At 33.1% G+C, this 20,471-nt stretch overlaps 1 protein-coding gene across 1 annotated transcript; it reads left to right on the top strand.

The window, feature by feature from the left end:
* Positions 1-1,653: 1,653 nt before the first annotated feature.
* Positions 1,654-19,652, top strand: LOC124437593 (low-density lipoprotein receptor-related protein 4-like). Its single transcript, XM_046987559.1, is given in 21 exon segments — positions 1,654-1,958; positions 8,076-8,168; positions 8,768-8,884; positions 9,274-9,399; positions 9,784-9,900; positions 9,977-10,183; positions 10,571-10,714; positions 10,786-10,932; positions 10,935-10,988; positions 11,081-11,131; positions 11,323-11,346; positions 11,416-11,523; positions 11,905-12,051; positions 13,622-14,006; positions 14,313-14,713; positions 15,065-15,196; positions 15,717-15,833; positions 16,348-16,762; positions 17,003-17,400; positions 17,933-18,073; positions 18,619-19,652. Coding segments are annotated over 20 exon segments (3,363 nt in total). The 5' UTR covers positions 1,654-1,958; positions 8,076-8,098; the 3' UTR covers positions 18,681-19,652.
* The last annotated feature ends 819 nt before the right edge of the window (positions 19,653-20,471 follow it).

A 20,471-nucleotide genomic window follows, 5' to 3' on the forward strand; every position in this document is an offset into this window, starting at 1 on the left:
ATGCTCGCGTATAAAACCACGACAAAAGTTGGTTCATCGACGTTTTGTTTTACAGTACATCAATTAACATGGTATTTTAGAGCAATGATTCTTTTTTTGGTCACTGAGACTTCTTGAGACAATGATAACAGTTTGCACACTCTATGCCAAGTAGACAAGAATTTAAAATCATCCTAATGCATTATTCTGGCCCATTCTACAAAAAAGCATGCCAAGACAGTTTGAATACTTTAGATTCCAAGTCAATTAAATGCTGCAAATTTCTCACACTTTTTCTTTCATGTGAAAAAAAATAATTCGACACAATATTTTCCCATGCTATTTTCCTGTGATTTCAATGAATCCTTGGTTAGATTGTAAAAAGACGCGGTAGTAAATTTATTCTCATTTAAATTATTTACGTACATCTGGTTATTTTGACAAGAGTCCTATATACTTTAAAGGAACACAACAACAATTCTATAAACTTTGCAATTTTATTAAGATAGTGGCATAACCTTGCGGGAGGTGTGTAGACTTATGTTTTGTTTTACTTTCGAGCACGTGACTATGGTTCTTCTCATTGTGAAATTTATAATATAAAAGATTTATATTTATGGTAGTTTGTTAGTTTGTGACGATATGGCTCATATAAATCAACACCATGCCCATTTAGCGACGTCTACAGAAGGTTTTTTACACTCCCTACACACACCGTTTGCTACGCCCAAAGACGTCTTCATCACTTATAAATGACATGTCTACTCTTGTATTGTTAATTGTTGAGTTTTTTTTGATGAAAACATATTCTTTTTCGATGATCAGACACCAAATATTTCTGAAGTTCATCTTTGCTCGTACGTTGTGTTAAATGCAACGTCTTACTGTCGAAGGGAAACGCTCGGTGATTCAATGTTTCGAACCAGTTTAATTTAATTGAGTCGAGAAAAAGAAATTTCATTGCAAATGAACTAAATCTTTTTAAACACGCAATATCATTTTGCTCAGGCTAATTATAAATACAAAGACAGCTTTCCCAATTTGGTTGAAACAATTTTCCCCCCTACGAAGGTGAATGAGCCGTAAAATTATTTTCCATTCATGAAATGTCATAAGATTTATGTGTGCGGCGATATGTGATTAAAAATTACACAACAGAAATGCGTTTATTGAACAATTGTTTAATTGATTAAAAAACATTGAGTTATAAACTATGGTTGTTTGCAAAATGAAATCAGCGAAATGTTTATATTTTCATCGACTTTCCATCAACATCTTAATTTAGCAACATTAACTTCCCGACAATATCGTAGGTAATGTCAGTGCCTATTTCTGAAAACACTGCCGTCATTTTTTCGCAGTTTTTTTTGTCATGTTACCAAACACGACCGAAATGTGCCATCTTGAGATTTTAAGGATTCTTGTTGTAAATAAAGCCAATTATAAAAGGGAGAGTTTTTAGTAAGTGCAACAGGATAAACAGTTATTGTCATTCACTTACTTTCGGAAACCTGAAAAGGAAATCTTTTTGATTTTAGTATTGATTGGTCACTTAACACTGTGTAAGTGAGTTGAACGCGCGACATTACTTTATATAGAGAATTTCATCGCGCCTCAATGATTATAGAGAGACTACTATTTATGTGCTTGTATAAAGAAAAGTTCGCGGCTTGACATTGTTCTTATTTGTAAAGTGGATGTTGCTAATTGTAATCAAGATTGTCTGTATAAAGGCAAGGGTGTCGATCCACGTCATAAATAATCTGATATCGTTGGATGAAATTTCAGTCGCTATTCCCTGTCCCATTGAAATTGTTGATTGAACTACTGTCATCGCTGGTTCTTCTCTTCTGACGCACTGCAATTGAACGAAAACGTTTTAAAGAGATATTATTCCACAAAAACATTCTTGTCGCATTTCATCGATTTCTTTTCTCAAGTTGAACACGAACTGAAACGACTACTAGTCACATCACAAGGTAAAAAATTTCATCCAAAACTTTACCTAAATTATAGCAATTTTTAATAATGTCCGATTTGTTGTGTTTGTGATCAAGGCTGTCCATTCAAGTACTGTTTGAATTCTTTTCGCGTGTATATAGATTAAGATAATCTCGGCAAAATGTTATCATTCAATACTTATTAATTGTGTAAAATTCCCCTTCCCAGTTTGCTAAAAATAAATTTGAGTGACCGTTCATCAGCCATGCGTTGCCAAATGTTTTAAGAAATTTCTTCATGTTTTTTGCTTCGATTCTTTGGTGAAATGAAATTCTTTAGCTTGCCATGTAATATTTGTAAGATTTTGCGTGTTTGATTTTGTGTTGTATTGCTAACTACCAAGTTTCCATTGAACATTATTTACACATAACTCAAAGGTTGTCTCCATGTTAAATTAACACATAACGTTTTAACCTCATCATTATTTAATGCCGACATTTAATTATGATTGATTTGGGTGCGTTTTTGCTTCTTGCAGTATTCAACTATGTTAAAGTCAAAATATCTATATGATTAAGACCACCGTACGGCTAACATTAACCTCATTGCTCGAAAGCATATCAAGACTAAACTTCAAATGCTTGCTCATGATAGCTTTTAACGATGCAATTTGTACATTCCACAAATAAATATGCGTAAATGACTGTGCATGAGGAAGAGTCTCGCTAACGCATTTATTTAGCTACAAGTGCTAACCAATATTGCGATGTTGTGGTTGCGAAGCAATTTTTTCATTCTCCGACATTTATAATCATTCTTAATCTTTTGTTAATTATAGTTAGTGTCAATACAAGGCGTTTTAGAAAATACTGGTGTTGAATAATCTGTTTTGTGACGTTGGTGGGCTTTCAAATTTTTTCAAACGAACTTGATACTTAAAATACAGCTTATTTCTCTATATATGTACTTGTTGATACTTCTGTGTATTTTATACAGCGAAAGTTTGCGCAATTATAGTTTAGTAACTTCATTCCATACTACGTTTATTGTCTGTTTAGAAAACCACACGAAGTATATACCCCTGGAGATTAATTCCTTAAAACAATAAATAAGATTGCTGGTTGACCCTGACTTGTCGCTGGAGCAAGTTTAAGTGTTGGCTGATACAAGTTTTTAGACTTGACCGTATCAATTACAATTTTTATGCATTTGCTTACAAATATTAATGTACGTTATGCACAAGTTGACAGTTTGTATTTCCATATAAGAACGAGTACAGAAGCTGTTGACGATGGAGTAAAATTTATGTGAGGAAGGAATACTTGATCAATATAGATTGGCATCAAAATAGGAAATGACAAGGACTTTATGTGCGTAATGAAATAACCAAGGGCCTTTCCATTTGTTAGAAAAATACGTCATAAATATTAAAATTTTCACTATTTTGCAAGAAGCAAAAATGTTTCGTGCATGACACTAAAAACAATTTTACCAATAAGCATGCCGATGAATTCATTCACGAAATTTTTTTGAAAAAGGTCATCATTAGTTCATTCGCAAAATTCAGGAGAAATTCTTATTTGATCGTGTCGAGACGTTTTTTGCATAGTTCTATGGCCATGTGATGAAACAGACCGACTGGAATTTCCTGAAAATTATTAATCTGACCCAACAGAAAGTTGAGTGATAGTTCCGTGTTTTGCAAATACACGAACTTGATCCCTAACTCTAAACTTGATCTCAAAAAGCTAGGCTTTCGCCAACATATTCGTTAGAAATTGAATGAAGGTCAACTTGCTTATTTTAAGCAGACATAATTATTCCCGAAACTTGGAATTGTTCCAACATAGCTAGTACTTGATTCTAATAATTTGCCTTTCGCATTCACAATGGCATTTCAAACGATTATAAGGAGCCATCTTCCTTTGCGTTTTCGTTGACAACACCTGTTTAATGTCTATATCGCTCACTGTACAATTTTATTATTTTTTTCTGATATTGAAAATGTTTTATTTTCCATGTGTGTCAATAAAGTCTCCACTCGCAGATTATTGACAACTCATTACCTATTTTGTCGAAGGAACGCTCCCTTGACCTATGTTGATTACAAAATAAAGAATGGCGTCTCGGCAATTAATTTAATTGCAAATCCTTTCCGAAATACATAAAAATTATGTTGAAACACGCCTTAAGGACGTTTTCAACCGCTCAAAAGCTGCGTGAAAACAAAACGAAGATATAAGAATTATGAAGCATAAGTCATCCTTGGCGTTTTTCCTGTATAACTTGTCCAATTCTTGTTTCTATTCTTTTTAGTTAATTAGTTTTTATTACAGTTGGAAATTTTACAAAATAGTGATCTTATCTCTTTACTTTTTTGAAAAAATGTCTACATTCTATCACGTGCAATGTTATATTCCTGTGTTTGAATTGATCTCGACAGGTAAAATGAACTTTAATCTCCATAGGTAGACTGAACATTTGATCATTTGACTTAAAAAAAAAATGTATCGCGTCAAAAACATATTGAATGGTGGTGATCGATCTCGTTGTGTTTGCATGTTTTCCTCGCTAAGCTTTTACCTTTTTTTTTAATGTTTTTATGTTTTCCTCTACTATGGGCATTAACCATATGTCGATTTAGAAACTTCGATAGTCATTAGGCAAAAATTTCGACATACGTAGCTATGTGTTAGTGCTGCAAATAATCAACAATGTGGCTATTTTTGCCTCACAGTTGTTTTCGAAATACTGCGTGGCTGTTAATTATCATTAACCTGTAAAATGGCACGAACCTTACCGTATGTAATGATGCTATGACTATATATGTTAACTGCTTCTCCTTTCATTCGACTCACATGCTGTTTTGTAAATTATCTCTTCATTATGATAACGAGCTACAAGTGTGGATTTTTGTTTGTCGGTAGCCATTTCGTGCATGCTTTTTAATTGCTTTTTTCAACAATAAAAAACCCATTTTTTAACCTCACCAACGTACATAAGATCTGTAGCTTTATAGTGATGTAGTTGATCATCGATTTAGAGAAGCCCTTTCAAAAACCAGAGGTAGACAGATGACTGTGGGTATAAAGTTCAAAATCAATATCATACAAATAATAAGTTTTTATGAAAAAGAGAAAGTTCCTTTATAACATTGAAGGTTTATGTCTTCAGTATGACACACTGTAATCCAGCTATTTTCCTCTGTTAAGAGAAAGCAGCTGCATTATTTATAGGTGAAAGACACCAGTCGTCCATAAAAATATGGAAACTGTAAAATTGTGACAAAATTTTGACTGAAAAGAAAGGTCAAAGCAAATTAGCATCAGAAAGAATGTTGATACTTTGTAACCCACACCATCTGAAATTCATTGTTAGACACAAGAAGAAAATGTATTTAAGAATGTGTGTCGAATAATTTGTTGAGCAATTCAATACGTTTTTCAGAACGAGTACTAATGGTTGTTAAAATTCGAAACTAGTTTGTATGTGACAGCAATTTTGGTGGAATGTTTCTCTCAAGAATATTTTCAACAGAACATTTTTATCTATTTTTTTCCAAGTGTATTATAAGTGTCGTATGACATTTAAGAAGATATATCGTCTATTTAGATTCTTTTAGGATAATGTTTCCTGATTAATAACGAGTATAATTAAGGAATTTCAGTGTTCTTACGGCGCATGCCGAAAAGGAAGAGAAAAAGCTTGTTTTTGATAAACATCAGTTACCATTTCCTTATTTTCAATACACTTGGTTGGCGGGACTTTATGTTCTGTCATGCGGTCTTAAAGCTGTTATGTTAAGTTAAAGAAAACAATTCATCTACTTATTTGTTTATCGTATTAAATAATTTATAAAAACCATTCGTTTGAGGAGATATGTAGACGAGCTTTTGGGCAAAAATTCTTTCGCTTCATCATATATGACAAATCGCTTTATTGCATGTTTTTGCTATTAGCCATACTGTATTTGTCCTGATTGTAAAAAACTTGTGTTTTTATTTTTACGTGTCAAGAGGCCTACAAGTACATTTTGTCAACTGCTATGTCATCTGCCTGCAGTTTATCACACATTTTAAAGTCACTGTATGAGGTATTGCTTGAGGACAAGTCAGGTTGTTTCCTCAATATTTATTGCTTCTGTTAAATTGACCAATAGAAACTTTTGCTGTGGAAATCCTGTTAGAGAGAGAGCAACTTCTTTTGAAGGTGATGACGTAGTTTAACAATGATTATAACTATTAGTCCTTCTATGTCACGATAGCTCGTAATGTTCGTGTTCTATTTACGTATAGTTTATGAGCGAAGTATTTTCACATAGAAATTACAACCAGGATTATTTGGAAGACATATGATTTTACTTGGGAAAATTTACTGTCTTTCCTGCTCATTTTTAAATAGCTCATCAAATATCACATTTATTTTTATGATTAGATTTAACTCCAATTATTCATATTATTGTGAATTATCTCCAATTATTTCTACAGGAATTATTTAATTGGTGATAGATTTAAAATAATCCTTGATGTAATTAGTTATAATAAGTGCCATTTTAAGCCGAACCTAATTTCCCTTTTATCTTTCTGCCTCTTGATATTGCCTTCTGTAAACAATTTTCAACGGATAAAACTTTCATAATATGTCAGATAATAACTTAAAGATTACTACTTCTGAATCAAAGAATCTGTAAAACTCGTTCTTGCTAAGAGATCTACGACATAATTTAGAAATTCTTCTTTCTCGCCAAAAAAGGTGTCAATCTCATAAGTTGCTTTGTAACCTAATTTTCTTTGAAGTATTCTCCATCAACTCTCAGCATTCAATTCATTGATCACCTTCAATGCTTTTATGCTGAAGTGGAGATTTCTTTTAACATCAACTTGTGATTAAGTTTAGAGTTACAGAATGTAGTCAAGATCGTCAAATGTCTTTCGTTCATGTTAAGTTTCTGCATATGCGATATCTCCACCAGGTCTATATTTTGATTATAATTTGGCATATTTGTTTCATCGTTTCTTTTTGATGGAATGCTTATCTCATCAAATGAGCTCATGTTTCAACTTTCAAATTAGACAAAAATTCCTGCAGAAGTCTCTAGAACGAGAATCGTCTATGAAATCTTATACTAGTATTATGTTGATAAAAATCTTCATTAGTCACAGATGAAGGTTGACTGATCGACTTGCTTGCACTGCAACTAATACAAGTATGTATATATATGTGTGTGTGTGCTATGGTAATATTGTAAATGCAGCCGTAACCCCTCGTCGAAAACTTACCGTAAAAAATTAAACTTTTTCATTCAATTGAAACTCGTTTTAGCTTTCCATTATATTTAAAAACATATATGTATGCGGCTGAACGATCAAAAACATTTTCTTGCATCAGTTGTGGACGATTATTTCCACTGTATCACTTTTCTAAATCCCTACATGCATGAATACGAGCATGCGTAATAGATTTAATGGTACGGTTTTCGCCTTAATGTGATGCACAACTAATCATTCTTTGAATTTTTAAGTATATACACCATAAAATGACGGATTTCGTGTGGAGTTTTTCTTATTATGTCCTCAAGTAAAAATTAGCGCTCGATTAATGTGCTTTATTGTACACGTATTTCTATATCTGTATAACGTATAATTTGAGTTCAATTGCTGCTTCTAAAGATCTTTGACATTAAATATTTGTTCAAATTTTACGTTATTGCACTTACACAATATCTAAGCTGAAATGTCCGTGGGGTATTTTTTATTGAAGTAGATTGCTTCTTTCACTCTCTTCAAAACATTTTCCTAAACAAAGACATATATGGTGTGCATTTACTACCGTATTTGTGCATCGTATCTCTCTAATCATTCCAAAGTGTGATAATTTTTATAACGCAATTACATAAATTAAGAGTGTAGACAGTGAAGTTGTTATAGATTGGAAACGTGTGACGATTGTTCAATTCTGTTTCTTTATGTGTTCCATATGTGTTTATGCGATACAGTCGCAAATGACAAAGACAATGTAAAACAATCAATAAATTTAATGTTATGAAGGTGTGTTAAAGCACGTCATGGTGTCATTATTAGAACTATTCAAAGCATGCTGAAAGATATCCAAATCTTTACTAATTGTAATTATGATATTAGATTTTTCGTTTTCAGTTTCTATCTCGTCTTGAAGCAAGATGGCATGTCTTCGTTATATCGCCGTCTTGGTAATTATTGCGTTTTTTCCCAACAGCAAAGCAAATCCAGGTAATTCTACGTTTGAAGTTGGTTTTAATTACTCGTATGTGCTTGACATTTGATTTTATATCAATGTGAAGATAAGTAAAATTTTGTACCGTGTTAACGTTACTATTGTGTTTATAACTTTAGCTAGAAAACTTGTAATAATATTGATGTTTTGTAATAATATTGATTGAAGCTATTTTTAACAGCAGCAGAAGATTTAAATTGCTGAAAGATTTAAGGTTTTAAATCGTTACAAAGTGTTAAGTAAAAAAAATTATAAACAATTCCGACTTGTAGATTATTCTCGCTTTGATCACCTTGTGATGTTTTTTTTGTTTTATTTTTAATTACAACTTAAGTATCAACAGTAAATATTGTCTATAATCTTAAAAAGAAGAGTTAAATTTAGCTACAGCTGAAATTTCAAAGTGTTAAACCCAAGGGAAGTCAAAACACTATGTTTACCTAAATATTACACTTTTAGCTCCGTTTACCTGAACTATATTAACAATTATGATACTGCTACACAGGAAGCCCAGCATTGTTATATACAACGTTTTGTAATTGTGGATTACTCACTAGCGTTGCTTCATAAAAATTTTTTTTCCTTTATTTTTCAGTCAATCGTTGCCTTAGTAACCAATTTTTATGTGCTGACAACAATTTATGTATTCCAAATACCTGGAAATGTGATGGAACGGGGGATTGCCTTGACTCTTCCGATGAACAGAGCTGTGGTAACTAATTTTTCATACATGATTATGATAGTTTTTGTACTACTTTGCGAATTACTGTATACGATCACTTACTCTGATATAGTTTGTTGTTATTGTCTTTTGCTGATTTTCATAGTTGTTTTTTTTTAGTGAAAACCTATGGTTTTTATGTGGGGTTATATGATCTTACCTCCGAATCAATTTATGAACATTTCAATCAAAATATTTACCTCTGAATCAATTTATGAACATTTCAATCAAAATATTTACCTCTGAATCACTTTTTGTCCTTGTCAATCAATGTACTTACATCTGAATCAATAAACTTGTGAATCTAGACACGGTTTATACTCGTCTTAATTGCTTCAAATATTTTTAAATGTAGCTATCTATTTTTTCTTCATCTCCAGCTGTTAAATCTGGTTGCGGGTCATCGTCGTTATTTAATTGTGAAAATGGAAAGTGTATTTTATCATCGTGGTTATGTGATGGAGAAAATGATTGCAATGATAACTCGGATGAAATAGAAGAATTATGTAAGTTTTGTTTCAGTCGTTTAAAAAAACCAAATCACTAGATCCTGTCTATATATAGTCCTAAAAACATACGTTTGTGCTTCATTATGTGCTTGTTGAATGATAAGTCTTTTGATGAAAAATTGCCAACTATATAATGTAATTTCTATATTTTGAGAGTAGCCCAGATAACTAGGAACACCGCAAACTGGCATAAAATGTAAAAAATGTTAGAAAATAACAGTGAAAATCAATTTTGTGAAACATAATCTGTATTAAAATCGCCTCCAAAAGATTTCTATCTATTCTTTCTCATCAGCATTAAATATAATCATAACTTTGTGAGAAACTTTTGCCAGTTTTCTCAAAAAAAAATATTAAACAAATTAAAATTGACTTTTAAAGGTGGTAAAAAAGAAAATTGTACTGGATTTACATGTGACAATGGAAAATGCTTATCTTCGACGTGGATGTGTGACAATTATGATGATTGTGGTGACAATTCAGATGAACGATTATGTGGTAAGTTTTCGTCGCCACTGGGGGGGAGGGGTGGGCTACGCTACTGAACCCATGTTTTTAATGCTTATCGCTGCAGGTTCTACTTCTTTACAAAATGTTCCTACGACTGAAAGATCAACTACAACCACTACAACAAGAGTTGAAACAACAACGACTACAGTTCAGTCTTCAAGATGTATGTCTAGTGAATTTGAATGCAGTATTCAAAGTAGTTGTATTCCCAAGGAATGGAAATGTGACGGAAGTCCTGACTGTACAGATGAAACAGATGAGAAAGACTGTGGTAAGAAAGGATATAGATGTATTTTTAATATATGTACTGTCAATAATGATCTTAACCATTAAAACGTATTATGGTAATGGTAACAAAAAATTTAAAAAACACCGACGTTGATTGGTCGAATGCTCGAAAAAACCGTGTTTACATAACTCTTTTAGGCACGAAACTCGCTTTTTAATAGCGAAGACTTCATGTTATTAACATGGATGAATTTATCTTTTTATTGCTGTTTTTAAAAGGCTATTTTATAAACGAAATCAAAAATATAGTTACTTGTTTATTTTATAAACGAAATAGAAAACATATTTACTTTTTTCCATTGAGTTTTTGGAAACACTGTTGAAAGTTTGGCTATTAGAATAAAAAATGCAGGGCTTCTAACTCATTTAGGCGGCTCAAGTACCCTGCAAGCAGACTCCAGCTTATCTCGTTGCTCGTCATCGTTATTCTCCTGTGATAGCAAATGTATTCCATTGTTGTGGAAATGTGATAATGAGAATGACTGTAATGATGGAACAGATGAAGCATTTTGCAGTAAGAAACTACCAAGCAGTATTGATAATTGAAAAGCAGTATTCGCAATGATTGATAATAACATGTTGTAGATAAGTCAACAACATCTAACAAACTCGTCAACCACACTCTATTCAAAATAACAACCACACCAACAACAGAAAAAATGCCAACATCATCTCTTTGTTTCTCAACGGACTTTGAATGTTCTTTGGAGAAAAGATGCATTCCAGAGAGTTGGCATGCGATGGAAAGGAAGATTGTAATGATGGGTCGGATGAATCGAACTGTTCAGGTATATATTTTGTAAAAATGCAGTGTTTTGTTCTGTTATCTAAGAATGTAGGTACAATTTTCACGCACTAAACTATATCACGTATTATTTAGCTCGCGTCGCTACCACATCAATGTATGTAAGAGCTCTTGCGGAGGCAAAAAGTTAGTGATTACTATTACTAAACATACTGCTGTCTATCAAATTGTGTAATTTTTTATAGCTAAACACACACAGCTGACCAGCATATTATGCAATTTAGTCTTCACTGACTCTGCAAATGTAGCTATTGTAAACAACTAAATAATTTTTATATATCATCTTTATTAACAATAAATATATTTCTCGTTTCTAGATGTATCCACCATGCCGACTGTTGGTAAATACGATTTTTTCTGCTTTGTTTTATAGATTAGCTACTTAATTGTTGTGCTTATCTTTTTTGAAGTTTGTTCTGAGGGTAAATTCCTCTGCAGTTCTGGTTTAACTTGTACATTTGATGCTTGGCGTTGTGATGGTGATGAAGACTGTGATGATGGATCTGATGAACAAAACTGTAAGAAAAATTCAATTTTTTCGCTCTCTGAATTGCTCGAATTTCATATTTTTACCTTGTATGTTAATTACCTTCTAAATAAATTAAAATTTTGTTCGTTCAATTTCATACTTAAACTTTGTAAAAGATAATTATCTTCGAAATTAATTTAAATTTTGTTTCTTGGATTCTTTATTTGACGTCTTACATTATTTATTTGCCTTTTTTCACACACTACACCTTCAACGTGCATTTTATTCAGTTTATGATCCCTGTCTTTTTTACGAGATTTTTGTATCAAGTATATGTTATTTATATTTCCAAATGAACTTATTTGTGGTTGAGATCCAAAAATATAATATGAGAGAGAGGTTTGTAATATTTTTGTTTTTACGTTTGAAGGTGATGTTCAACAGACAACCCAGAGCTCTGGATCTTCATGTGGTGAAGGATATTTTACATGTGAAACGTCAAGACGTTGTATTGTCAATCAATGGCTTTGTGATAATGAAAGAGATTGTCTTGATGGCAGCGATGAGCATGGATGTGGTAAGCTATATCATTACTCTTTTATATTGAAATAACATTTAGTTCAAGGAGCATGCTTTGTTAAAAACCAAACCTGTTAGATTGTCTGCCAACCGTTCTTTAGGCTACTTTGTAGAATAATTCTTTAAAAGTTTTCAATCACTTGTGCTTCAGCTTCACGTATCTCACTCCTTGTGTTAGTATACTCGATTTCCACTGCTTCCGTTAGTTTACAAGTCTCCTGCTTCTCCCATTTGTTTAAACGTTCCTTGCTTTTACAGGTTTACATGTCTGTTACTGACTTACTGCTCTAGTTAGTTTACACGTCTCTCACTTCTGCCGTTATAGTTTACATGTCTCTCTGCTCCGTTATAAGTTTACATGAGTTATATCCTCCTTCCTTATATTTCCATGTCTCTTTTATTTACATTTCTCCACTTCTCCGTTATAGTTTATGTCTCACTGCTGTTAATTTACATGTCTTCACTGCTCCGTTATAGTTTACATGTCTCTTATTATAGTTTCATGTCTTGTTCTTCCATTCTACTACTCCTTACATGTCTCCATTTACATTCTTCCACTGCTCCGTTATAGTTTACATGTCATTCCATGCACTCCAATTTTCCACTACTCCATTCTTTTATTCTCTTACTGTCCATTACATGTCTCCTTCTCCCGTTATACTCCACTGCTCCCGTTATAGTTTACATGTCTCTTACTGCTCCGTTATAGTTTATGTCTCTCCTCCATCCCCCATTTAATTTTACATGTCTCTTCCATTTCATGTCTTTCCTGCTCCATTATAGTTTACATGTCTCACCTCCTATAGTTTACATTCTTACTGCTCCCATTTACATGTCTTTCACTGCTCCCGTTATAGTTTACATGTCTCTCACTTCTCCCGTTATAGTTTACATGTCTCTTACTGCTCCCGGCGTTAATTTACATGTCTTTCACTGCTCCCGTTATAGTTTACATGTCTCTTACTGCTCCGTTATAGTTTACATGTCTCTACTTCTCCCGTTATAGTTTCTCTTACTGCTCTCTCTTTCTACTCTTTATAGTTTACATGTCTCTTACTGCCTCCGTTATAGTTTACATGTCTCTTACTGCTCCCTTTACATGTCTTTACTGCTCCTATAGTTTATGTCTCCACTGCTCCGTTATAGTTTACATGTCTCTTTCTACTCCCTTATAGTTTACATGTCTCTTACTCCTGTTATATTTACATTCTCACTCCTGTTATAGTTCATGTCTCACTGCTCCGTTATAGTTTACATGTCTCTCACTGCTCCCGTTATAGTTTACATGTCTCTTACTGCTCCCGTTATAGTTTACATGTCTCTCACTGCTCCGTTATAGTTTACATGTCTCTTACTGCTCCCGTTATAGTTTACATGTCTTTCGCTCCCTGTTAGTTTACATGTCTTTCACTGCTCCCGTTAGTTTACATGTCTTCTGTTCCTTTCGTTTTTCTAACATCAAAAACACTTTTCTCAACAACAGCTGCTTGTCTGACACTCATCGTTCAGTTATTAAACAAACAAAAAGAATGCATGGGTGATATTAAAAGTAAAAATATATTTTCTAGCTCTAGCGATTTCTATTTATGCGACTGCTGGAACGAAAATTGTGAAGCTTTCTGAAGATTTAAGCTCGTCTGAAACTGTTATTTCAAGACTCGCTGGCGCTGTGGCTATCGATGTTGACGTTCAAACACGAGCAATTTACTTCAGTGACGTGAGACGAAAACAAATCAAGAAAACATATCTAAATGGAGGTGATGAAGAAGTGATAATATCCCGAGATATTGGTATTGTTGAAGGTATTGCTGTTGATTGGGTTTCAAGAAAATTATACTGGACTGATTGCTTGGCCTCGACTATTGACGTCTCCGAATTACGAGGGAACAATCGCAAAACGCTGGTTTCAAAAGGATTGAGTTATCCTCGTGCCATCGTTGCGCATCCTTCGGGGTAAGAAAAGAAACATTTTTGTTTGAGTTGATTGTATGTAATTCGTTTGCTGTTGCATTTATTATTTGCCAACTATTTCATGTTACGTATGTGATTGGTCAGCAACCGTTTGACATAAGAGATGTGATTGGTTGACTACGACTTGTGTAAAACATTAACTTTAGGCCTTTGGGCTCGATCACTATAATGTCTTATTTTTATCAAGAGAGTTTCTGTTTTGTCTATTTTGTGAATATTATTGCTTTTGAGAGTTCTGTTGATTGATTGTATTTTCTTAAATAACGGATTTTAACGATATATTTTCAGTTATATTTTCTGGACCGAATGGGGTGGTCATCCCAAAATATCACGCATAAGTAGTGATGGCAGACCTGCAACGAGAAAAATCTTAATCGATTTGGACATTGCCTGGCCAAATGCCCTCACCATTGATCATCAGAATGAACAACTATGGTGGGCTGATGCGAAGTTGAATAAAATAGAGCGGTGTGGCCTTGATGGTACAAATAGAGAAGTAATCAAACGTAATGTTGGATTGCCATTCTCTCTAGCTGTTAGCTCAAGATTTCTTTATTTATCCAACTGGGGCAATGGCAAAGTAGAAAGAATGGAAAAAGGATCTTGGAATATAAACAAAGTAACATCTCCAGCTTTTTCGCAAAAAGTTAGTGGAATCACTTTAATCAATGGAGAAACGCAAAAGTCAGGTAAATAGACTTAACTCTTCAATTCAAGTGGAAGAAAAGGACCGATGTTTTAAAATTGACGTTTTCCACGAATCCGTACTAAATGATTTGGCTTTCAGAAAAACGTAAAAAATAATAGAACTCTGAACAGACTTATACTTTTTGTAGTTTAATTGTGTTTATCTAATGAAACTTATGGTTGTGTTTTTGTATCAGGGAGTCTTACATAAATTTGAGACAAAGTTGGGATCAATAAACCAAATATTGATTCATTTGTTCATAAAATGTCGACTTTTTCGTAACAACTTCTCCAAGTTTAATTTCCTCTATTCTATCCTTAGATAAAATAATCAAAATATTTCATGTCTTTAGTTAATACTGAATGTTCAAACAACAATGGCGGTTGTAGTCATCTATGTGTTTTATCAAGTGGAGGAACGTATTCATGTCTTTGTCCAGATAACTTACGGCTCCATCATGATAAACGCACATGCGTATCAAGAAGTAAGCTTGAATTTATGAAATATATCATTATATCATTTATTATTTCTACGTTAATAATACAAGATGTCCAAATAATTTTCTAAATTACTGGGTCATTTTGATTATCAATAATGTAATAATTAATAGATATTGGAGTTTTACTTTTTTTGTCTAACCAATTTTATTACTTTAATCATCATGTAGACGGAGTCGCCTACCAAAATTGTAATGGATCGCCAAAAATATTTCTAATCTAATGAAAGCGCTTTGTTTCATTTGAAGTAGCACTCACTTGCAAAAGAATGTAGCAACAATTGATACATCCAACAATAGTTACAAATTAAATTAATCATTGATACATCCAACAATAGTTACAAATTAAATTGATCATTGATACATCCAACAATAGTTACAAATTAAATTAATCATTGATACATCCAACAATAGTTACAAATTAAATGATAGCAACACACAAACTAAATTGATAATTGTAATGCAAATCATAATTACGTTCAAACTAATGAATTTTTTTATTTTCTAGTTGGGGTTTCTTGCTCGATTGAACAATTTCGTTGTGATGACAACATTTGTATCAATGCATCAAAGCAGTGTGACGGTACACAAGATTGCGAGGATGGAACTGACGAACATTATTGTTGTAAGTGAGTTTTAATTAGGATTTGAAGAAGAAGTTTTTGTTCAAATCAAGTTGTCTTGTGAGATGGTGTGAAAAATTTCACTGAGATTAAAGATCCACTTCGAAAGTAAAATAATAGCCATTTTTTTGCAAACTTTGAGTTTGAGATGAAAATGTTTGCATGAGCGATGGCTGATGAGTTTCAAGTGTTGATATTAAATTTCAAGGAAATGAGTCGTTTTAAAAGATTATTTCACGAATGCATGTCTATCTCTATTTTGTGACTCCACTGATTTTGAATAATCAGATAGGTACACAACATTAAATTTCTTGCTCAAAGATAGAAAAGCGACAAGCCTTTCTTGCAACGAGTTTTCTAACATAGCTATAAACTACCAACTTTACAAAATCCGTACGTTTTGTGAACAACTAAAATGCAAATATCAATTTTCAACTGTCATTATCTGCTGTTTTCAAGCTAAAACAATAAAGTTTTCTTGCATAACGAAAAAAAATATTTTAAACTTTAATATAGTGACAAAGCCAGCTCGCCTTGTCTTCGGCGACAGACAGCGTTATCTTGGTTTGTGTATTTTGCAAGGCAGTAACCAATGTTCCAGTTTTAAAGCAGTTCAAGAAACTACGTCAATCATTGGATTAGATGTTGATGTAAAAAATAGCATTATTTACTGGTCAGACAGTAATAAAAATGCAATCATGAAAAGTGCTATAACTACACAGGGCAATCTACTTTGGACAAGAGTTGTGACTGATAAATATGTTTTTACACCACAAGGCTTGGCATTTGATTGGGTAACCAACAAGATTTACTGGGCAGATCGTTTTTCTAGAAAGATTGAAGTTATTGATACTGAAGGAACCAATCGCTACACTATTGTTGACGATAATTTGCGCAAACCTCGTTCAATTGCTTTGCATCCGAAATCGGGGTAGGTAATTCATTTTAATGCATTAATCTCAAATATGTTTTGCTCTTTTTCAAATATGTGTTTGCTTTTGTCTAGTTTTCCATGCAAGAAGAATAGTGCTTCTATTAGATTATATATTGTTCATACTAAGCAAAGACAACAGTCTTATCAAAACCTTATAAACAACAAGTCGTTTTCTTTAGAAAACGAGCACATATTTTTGAAACTATTTTTGATGGCTTTTTTCAACCAAATTTTTAGATACTTATTCTGGACAGACTGGGGTAAACGACCATATCTCGCCAAAATTGCTATGGACGGCAATCCAGACACTCGACGCAAAGTTGTAGAGACTGGAATTGTACAACCAAACTCGGTTACAATTGATTACTCGAGGGATATTTTGTATTGGGCGGACTCTGCTTTAGATAAAATAGAGAGAATGGACGTAAACGGTGGATCACGTATACTTTTTCTACGGAAACAACTCGTTTATCATCCATTTGCTCTAACTTTTTATAAACATTACTTGTATTGGTCAGATTGGCATCTTCAGGGAATTTTAAGAGTTGGTATGAATAAGCGACAAGATTCAATCGTTAAGAAACCAATATCTCACGCCATGGAGTTTGCAATTTTTGATAAAAATCGTCAGCAAGGTAAGAACATCTATTCTTTATCTTTCTATTTCTGTTTTCCCTAGTGTTTTTTGCGTATAATTTCTTGTAAAATGTAAGCAAAAATCACATAAATATTTTAAAACTTGTTTGTCCACTATTAATACAAAATACTAAACAAAATATGAGAAACAAATTTGCAAAAAGTAAAATTTTGCCATGGAACAAGTTATATGTTTGTCTTTCATCTATCAGTTGATATCCGACTCTACTATCCAATTTAACTTGCAGTTGATGTTTGTAAACTGTCAGTTGATGTTCGACTATATTATCTACTTAAACTGTCAGTTGATGTTCGATTCTATTCTCTACTTTAACCTGTCAGTTGATGTTGTTCCGTACGATTTGCTATGAAGTGTCAGTTGATGCCTTAATCTACAACCTACTTTAACCTGTCAGTTGATGCTCGACTCTGCTATATACATGTACTATCAACCATCAGTTGATGTTCGCATCCATGTCAATTCCAAGTGAATACGATTTACTAAATCCGTTATTATTTTGTAATGTTTAGCTATCGCTAATCCGTGTGCTCTATTCAATGGTGGATGCAGTCATATCTGCTTAATTAATCCAATTTCTGGGTTCAGAAGAAGCTGTAAATGTCCCAAAACTATGAGTCTCAGGAAGGATAAAAAGTCATGCGAATCTTTATGTAAGTAAACAATCTTTTAATGCAAAGTTGCTTGACTACCATTGGCAGCAGTTTAAAATGACATAACCGTGTGGGAACAAAGTCTTTAGGTGAAGCATCATAACCACTGAGTTTTATGATACTCAATGACCTTTTCATTTATTCAATGGTCATCACGTATTAAACATGGTGTTACATGTACTCAATATGAGTTGAAGCTCGTAAATTTGTTTTACAAAGCATTAAAAGTTCTTGTAGTTACAAGATGCTAGAATAACAGCACCGTACGTAATTAATTGCTGAAATATTTCATTGGTTTCAAAGTTCATGGCTATACACGTAATTAAACACATGAAAGATAAACGCAATACCAGAGCAACAGCAACGCCAACGGCAACATGTGGTATTAACCACAGAAAATTTTGTGTTCGACCGTCAATACCTTACATCCTCCAAAAGACATCATATTGTTATTTCGCTGCTTCTTTTCTGGAGTAAAATGGATCTCTTCCGGACATTTTAAAATCATCAAAGATCTATATTTTGGTATTCTTGTCTCATTTTAGATCGTCCAAATGATAATCGATACATCAGAACAAATTCCCTCTATGACATCGGTTTGCTATAAAACCTAAATTCTGCATTGCTTCATTGTTGATAAAAAGAGTCAAAAGCTATACGTTACACTTTTGCCAGTGTTATTATTTTACATGTATAAAGGAATAACTGGGGTGAGAGATGTGTAAAATAGAAATCTGACTGAAAGAATATCAACAACTAAAGACATATGTCTCTGCTACTGCAGTAAAAACTGATATATTTGTAAATTTAATATGTATTTTCATGGTATTAGCTATCAAATAGTTTTTGTGTTTTGTGAAGCAAATTTTCACCACATATAATTGCTGGGGCTTAAGGTGATACTTTTACAAGTATCTGGCTGTTATTTGTACAAACATGTAGCTGTTACTAGAGGGTGTTTTCTATCCAATCAATTTTAGTTTTCATTTAAACGTCACAATCTGTGTTTAGCTTAGACTCTTAAAACGAGTTTATGTTTGAAAGACAGTTTCATAACGTTTTTGAAACTATTTGATTTTTGTTTACGTATTCATCTCGTGCACATCTAATGACGTCACATTGGGCCTCATAAATTCTTTGGCAAACAATACAATTTTGTAAATAAACAATTTATGCCATTGCTTAGGGTTGAATTATTCTTTCCGTGTTGATAGTAAGAAGTGGTGAAAAATTTTGTTTCATTTACGCACTTTAAAACCTCAATAAAAAAACAATATATAGAGCAAAGATTATTTATGTATATAGAAATCAAGTTGGCTGTATTATCCTAATGTTACCAATAAATATTCATTATGTTTTTAAACCATAAAATGTCTCAAGCATTATGAAATATTTTAGTTGTTTCGCGACAGTAAACAACGAATGTCTCAACAATGTTTTTTGTTGCTCCTTGGAAGATCAAGAAATTGTCATTTCGACATTTTGATTTTATAAATGCCATTACCAGGATGCAAGCTTGAACTTTGTGAATATTAGTATGTTATGAAGCAATAATTTAAATACAGTTCAATAATTCAAATACTGATCAATTACGTGTGAAAATATATGAACAAATAATGGTGAAAATTCCTCTCTTTATGTGAGATGTTTTTGGTTCAAAGTACCGTCGAAGATGTCGACTTTAACAAAGCTACAAGTTACCACAAACGACAGTTTGTCAGATAAGCATGAAGTTACCACAAACGACAGTTTGTCAGATAAGCATGAAGTTACCACAAACGACAGTTTGTCAGATAAGCATGAAGCTACCACAAACGACAGTTTGTCAGATAAGCATGAAGTTACCACAAACGACAGTTTGTCAGATAAGCATGAAGTTACCACAAACGACAGTTCTTCAGATAAGCATGAAGTTACCACAAACGACAGTTTGTCAGGTAAACATGAAGTTACCACAAACGACAGTTCTTCAGATAAACATGAAGTTACCACAAACGACAGTTCTTCAGATAAGCATGAAGTTACCACAAACGACAGTTTGTCAGATAAGCATGAAGTTACCACAAACGACAGTTTGTCAGGTAAGCATGAAGTTACCACAAACGACAGTTCGTCAGGTAAGCACGAAAATTCAGTGTCCGAGCCTGATTTGGCCTGAGTAAGTTTACTCAACGTCTACCGTGGAGGCTAACAGGGATCACTCATGTACAAATGTAGGCCAACAGAGATCACTCATGTACAAATGTAGCCCAACGGGGGTCACTCATGTACAAATGTAGGCCGACTGGGATCAGTCATGTACAAATGTGAAATTACTTCACAGTTTCAATTATGTTGTTGTGGTTGAAGATTTTGTTGTAAAATATTATCGTTTAAAAACGTCACTCGCGTTGAAACC

This window comes from Xenia sp. Carnegie-2017, unplaced genomic scaffold, assembly GCF_021976095.1.
Source record: "Xenia sp. Carnegie-2017 unplaced genomic scaffold, XeniaSp_v1 HiC_scaffold_1, whole genome shotgun sequence".
In the NCBI taxonomy this organism is placed as follows: Eukaryota; Metazoa; Cnidaria; class Anthozoa; order Malacalcyonacea; family Xeniidae; genus Xenia; species Xenia sp. Carnegie-2017.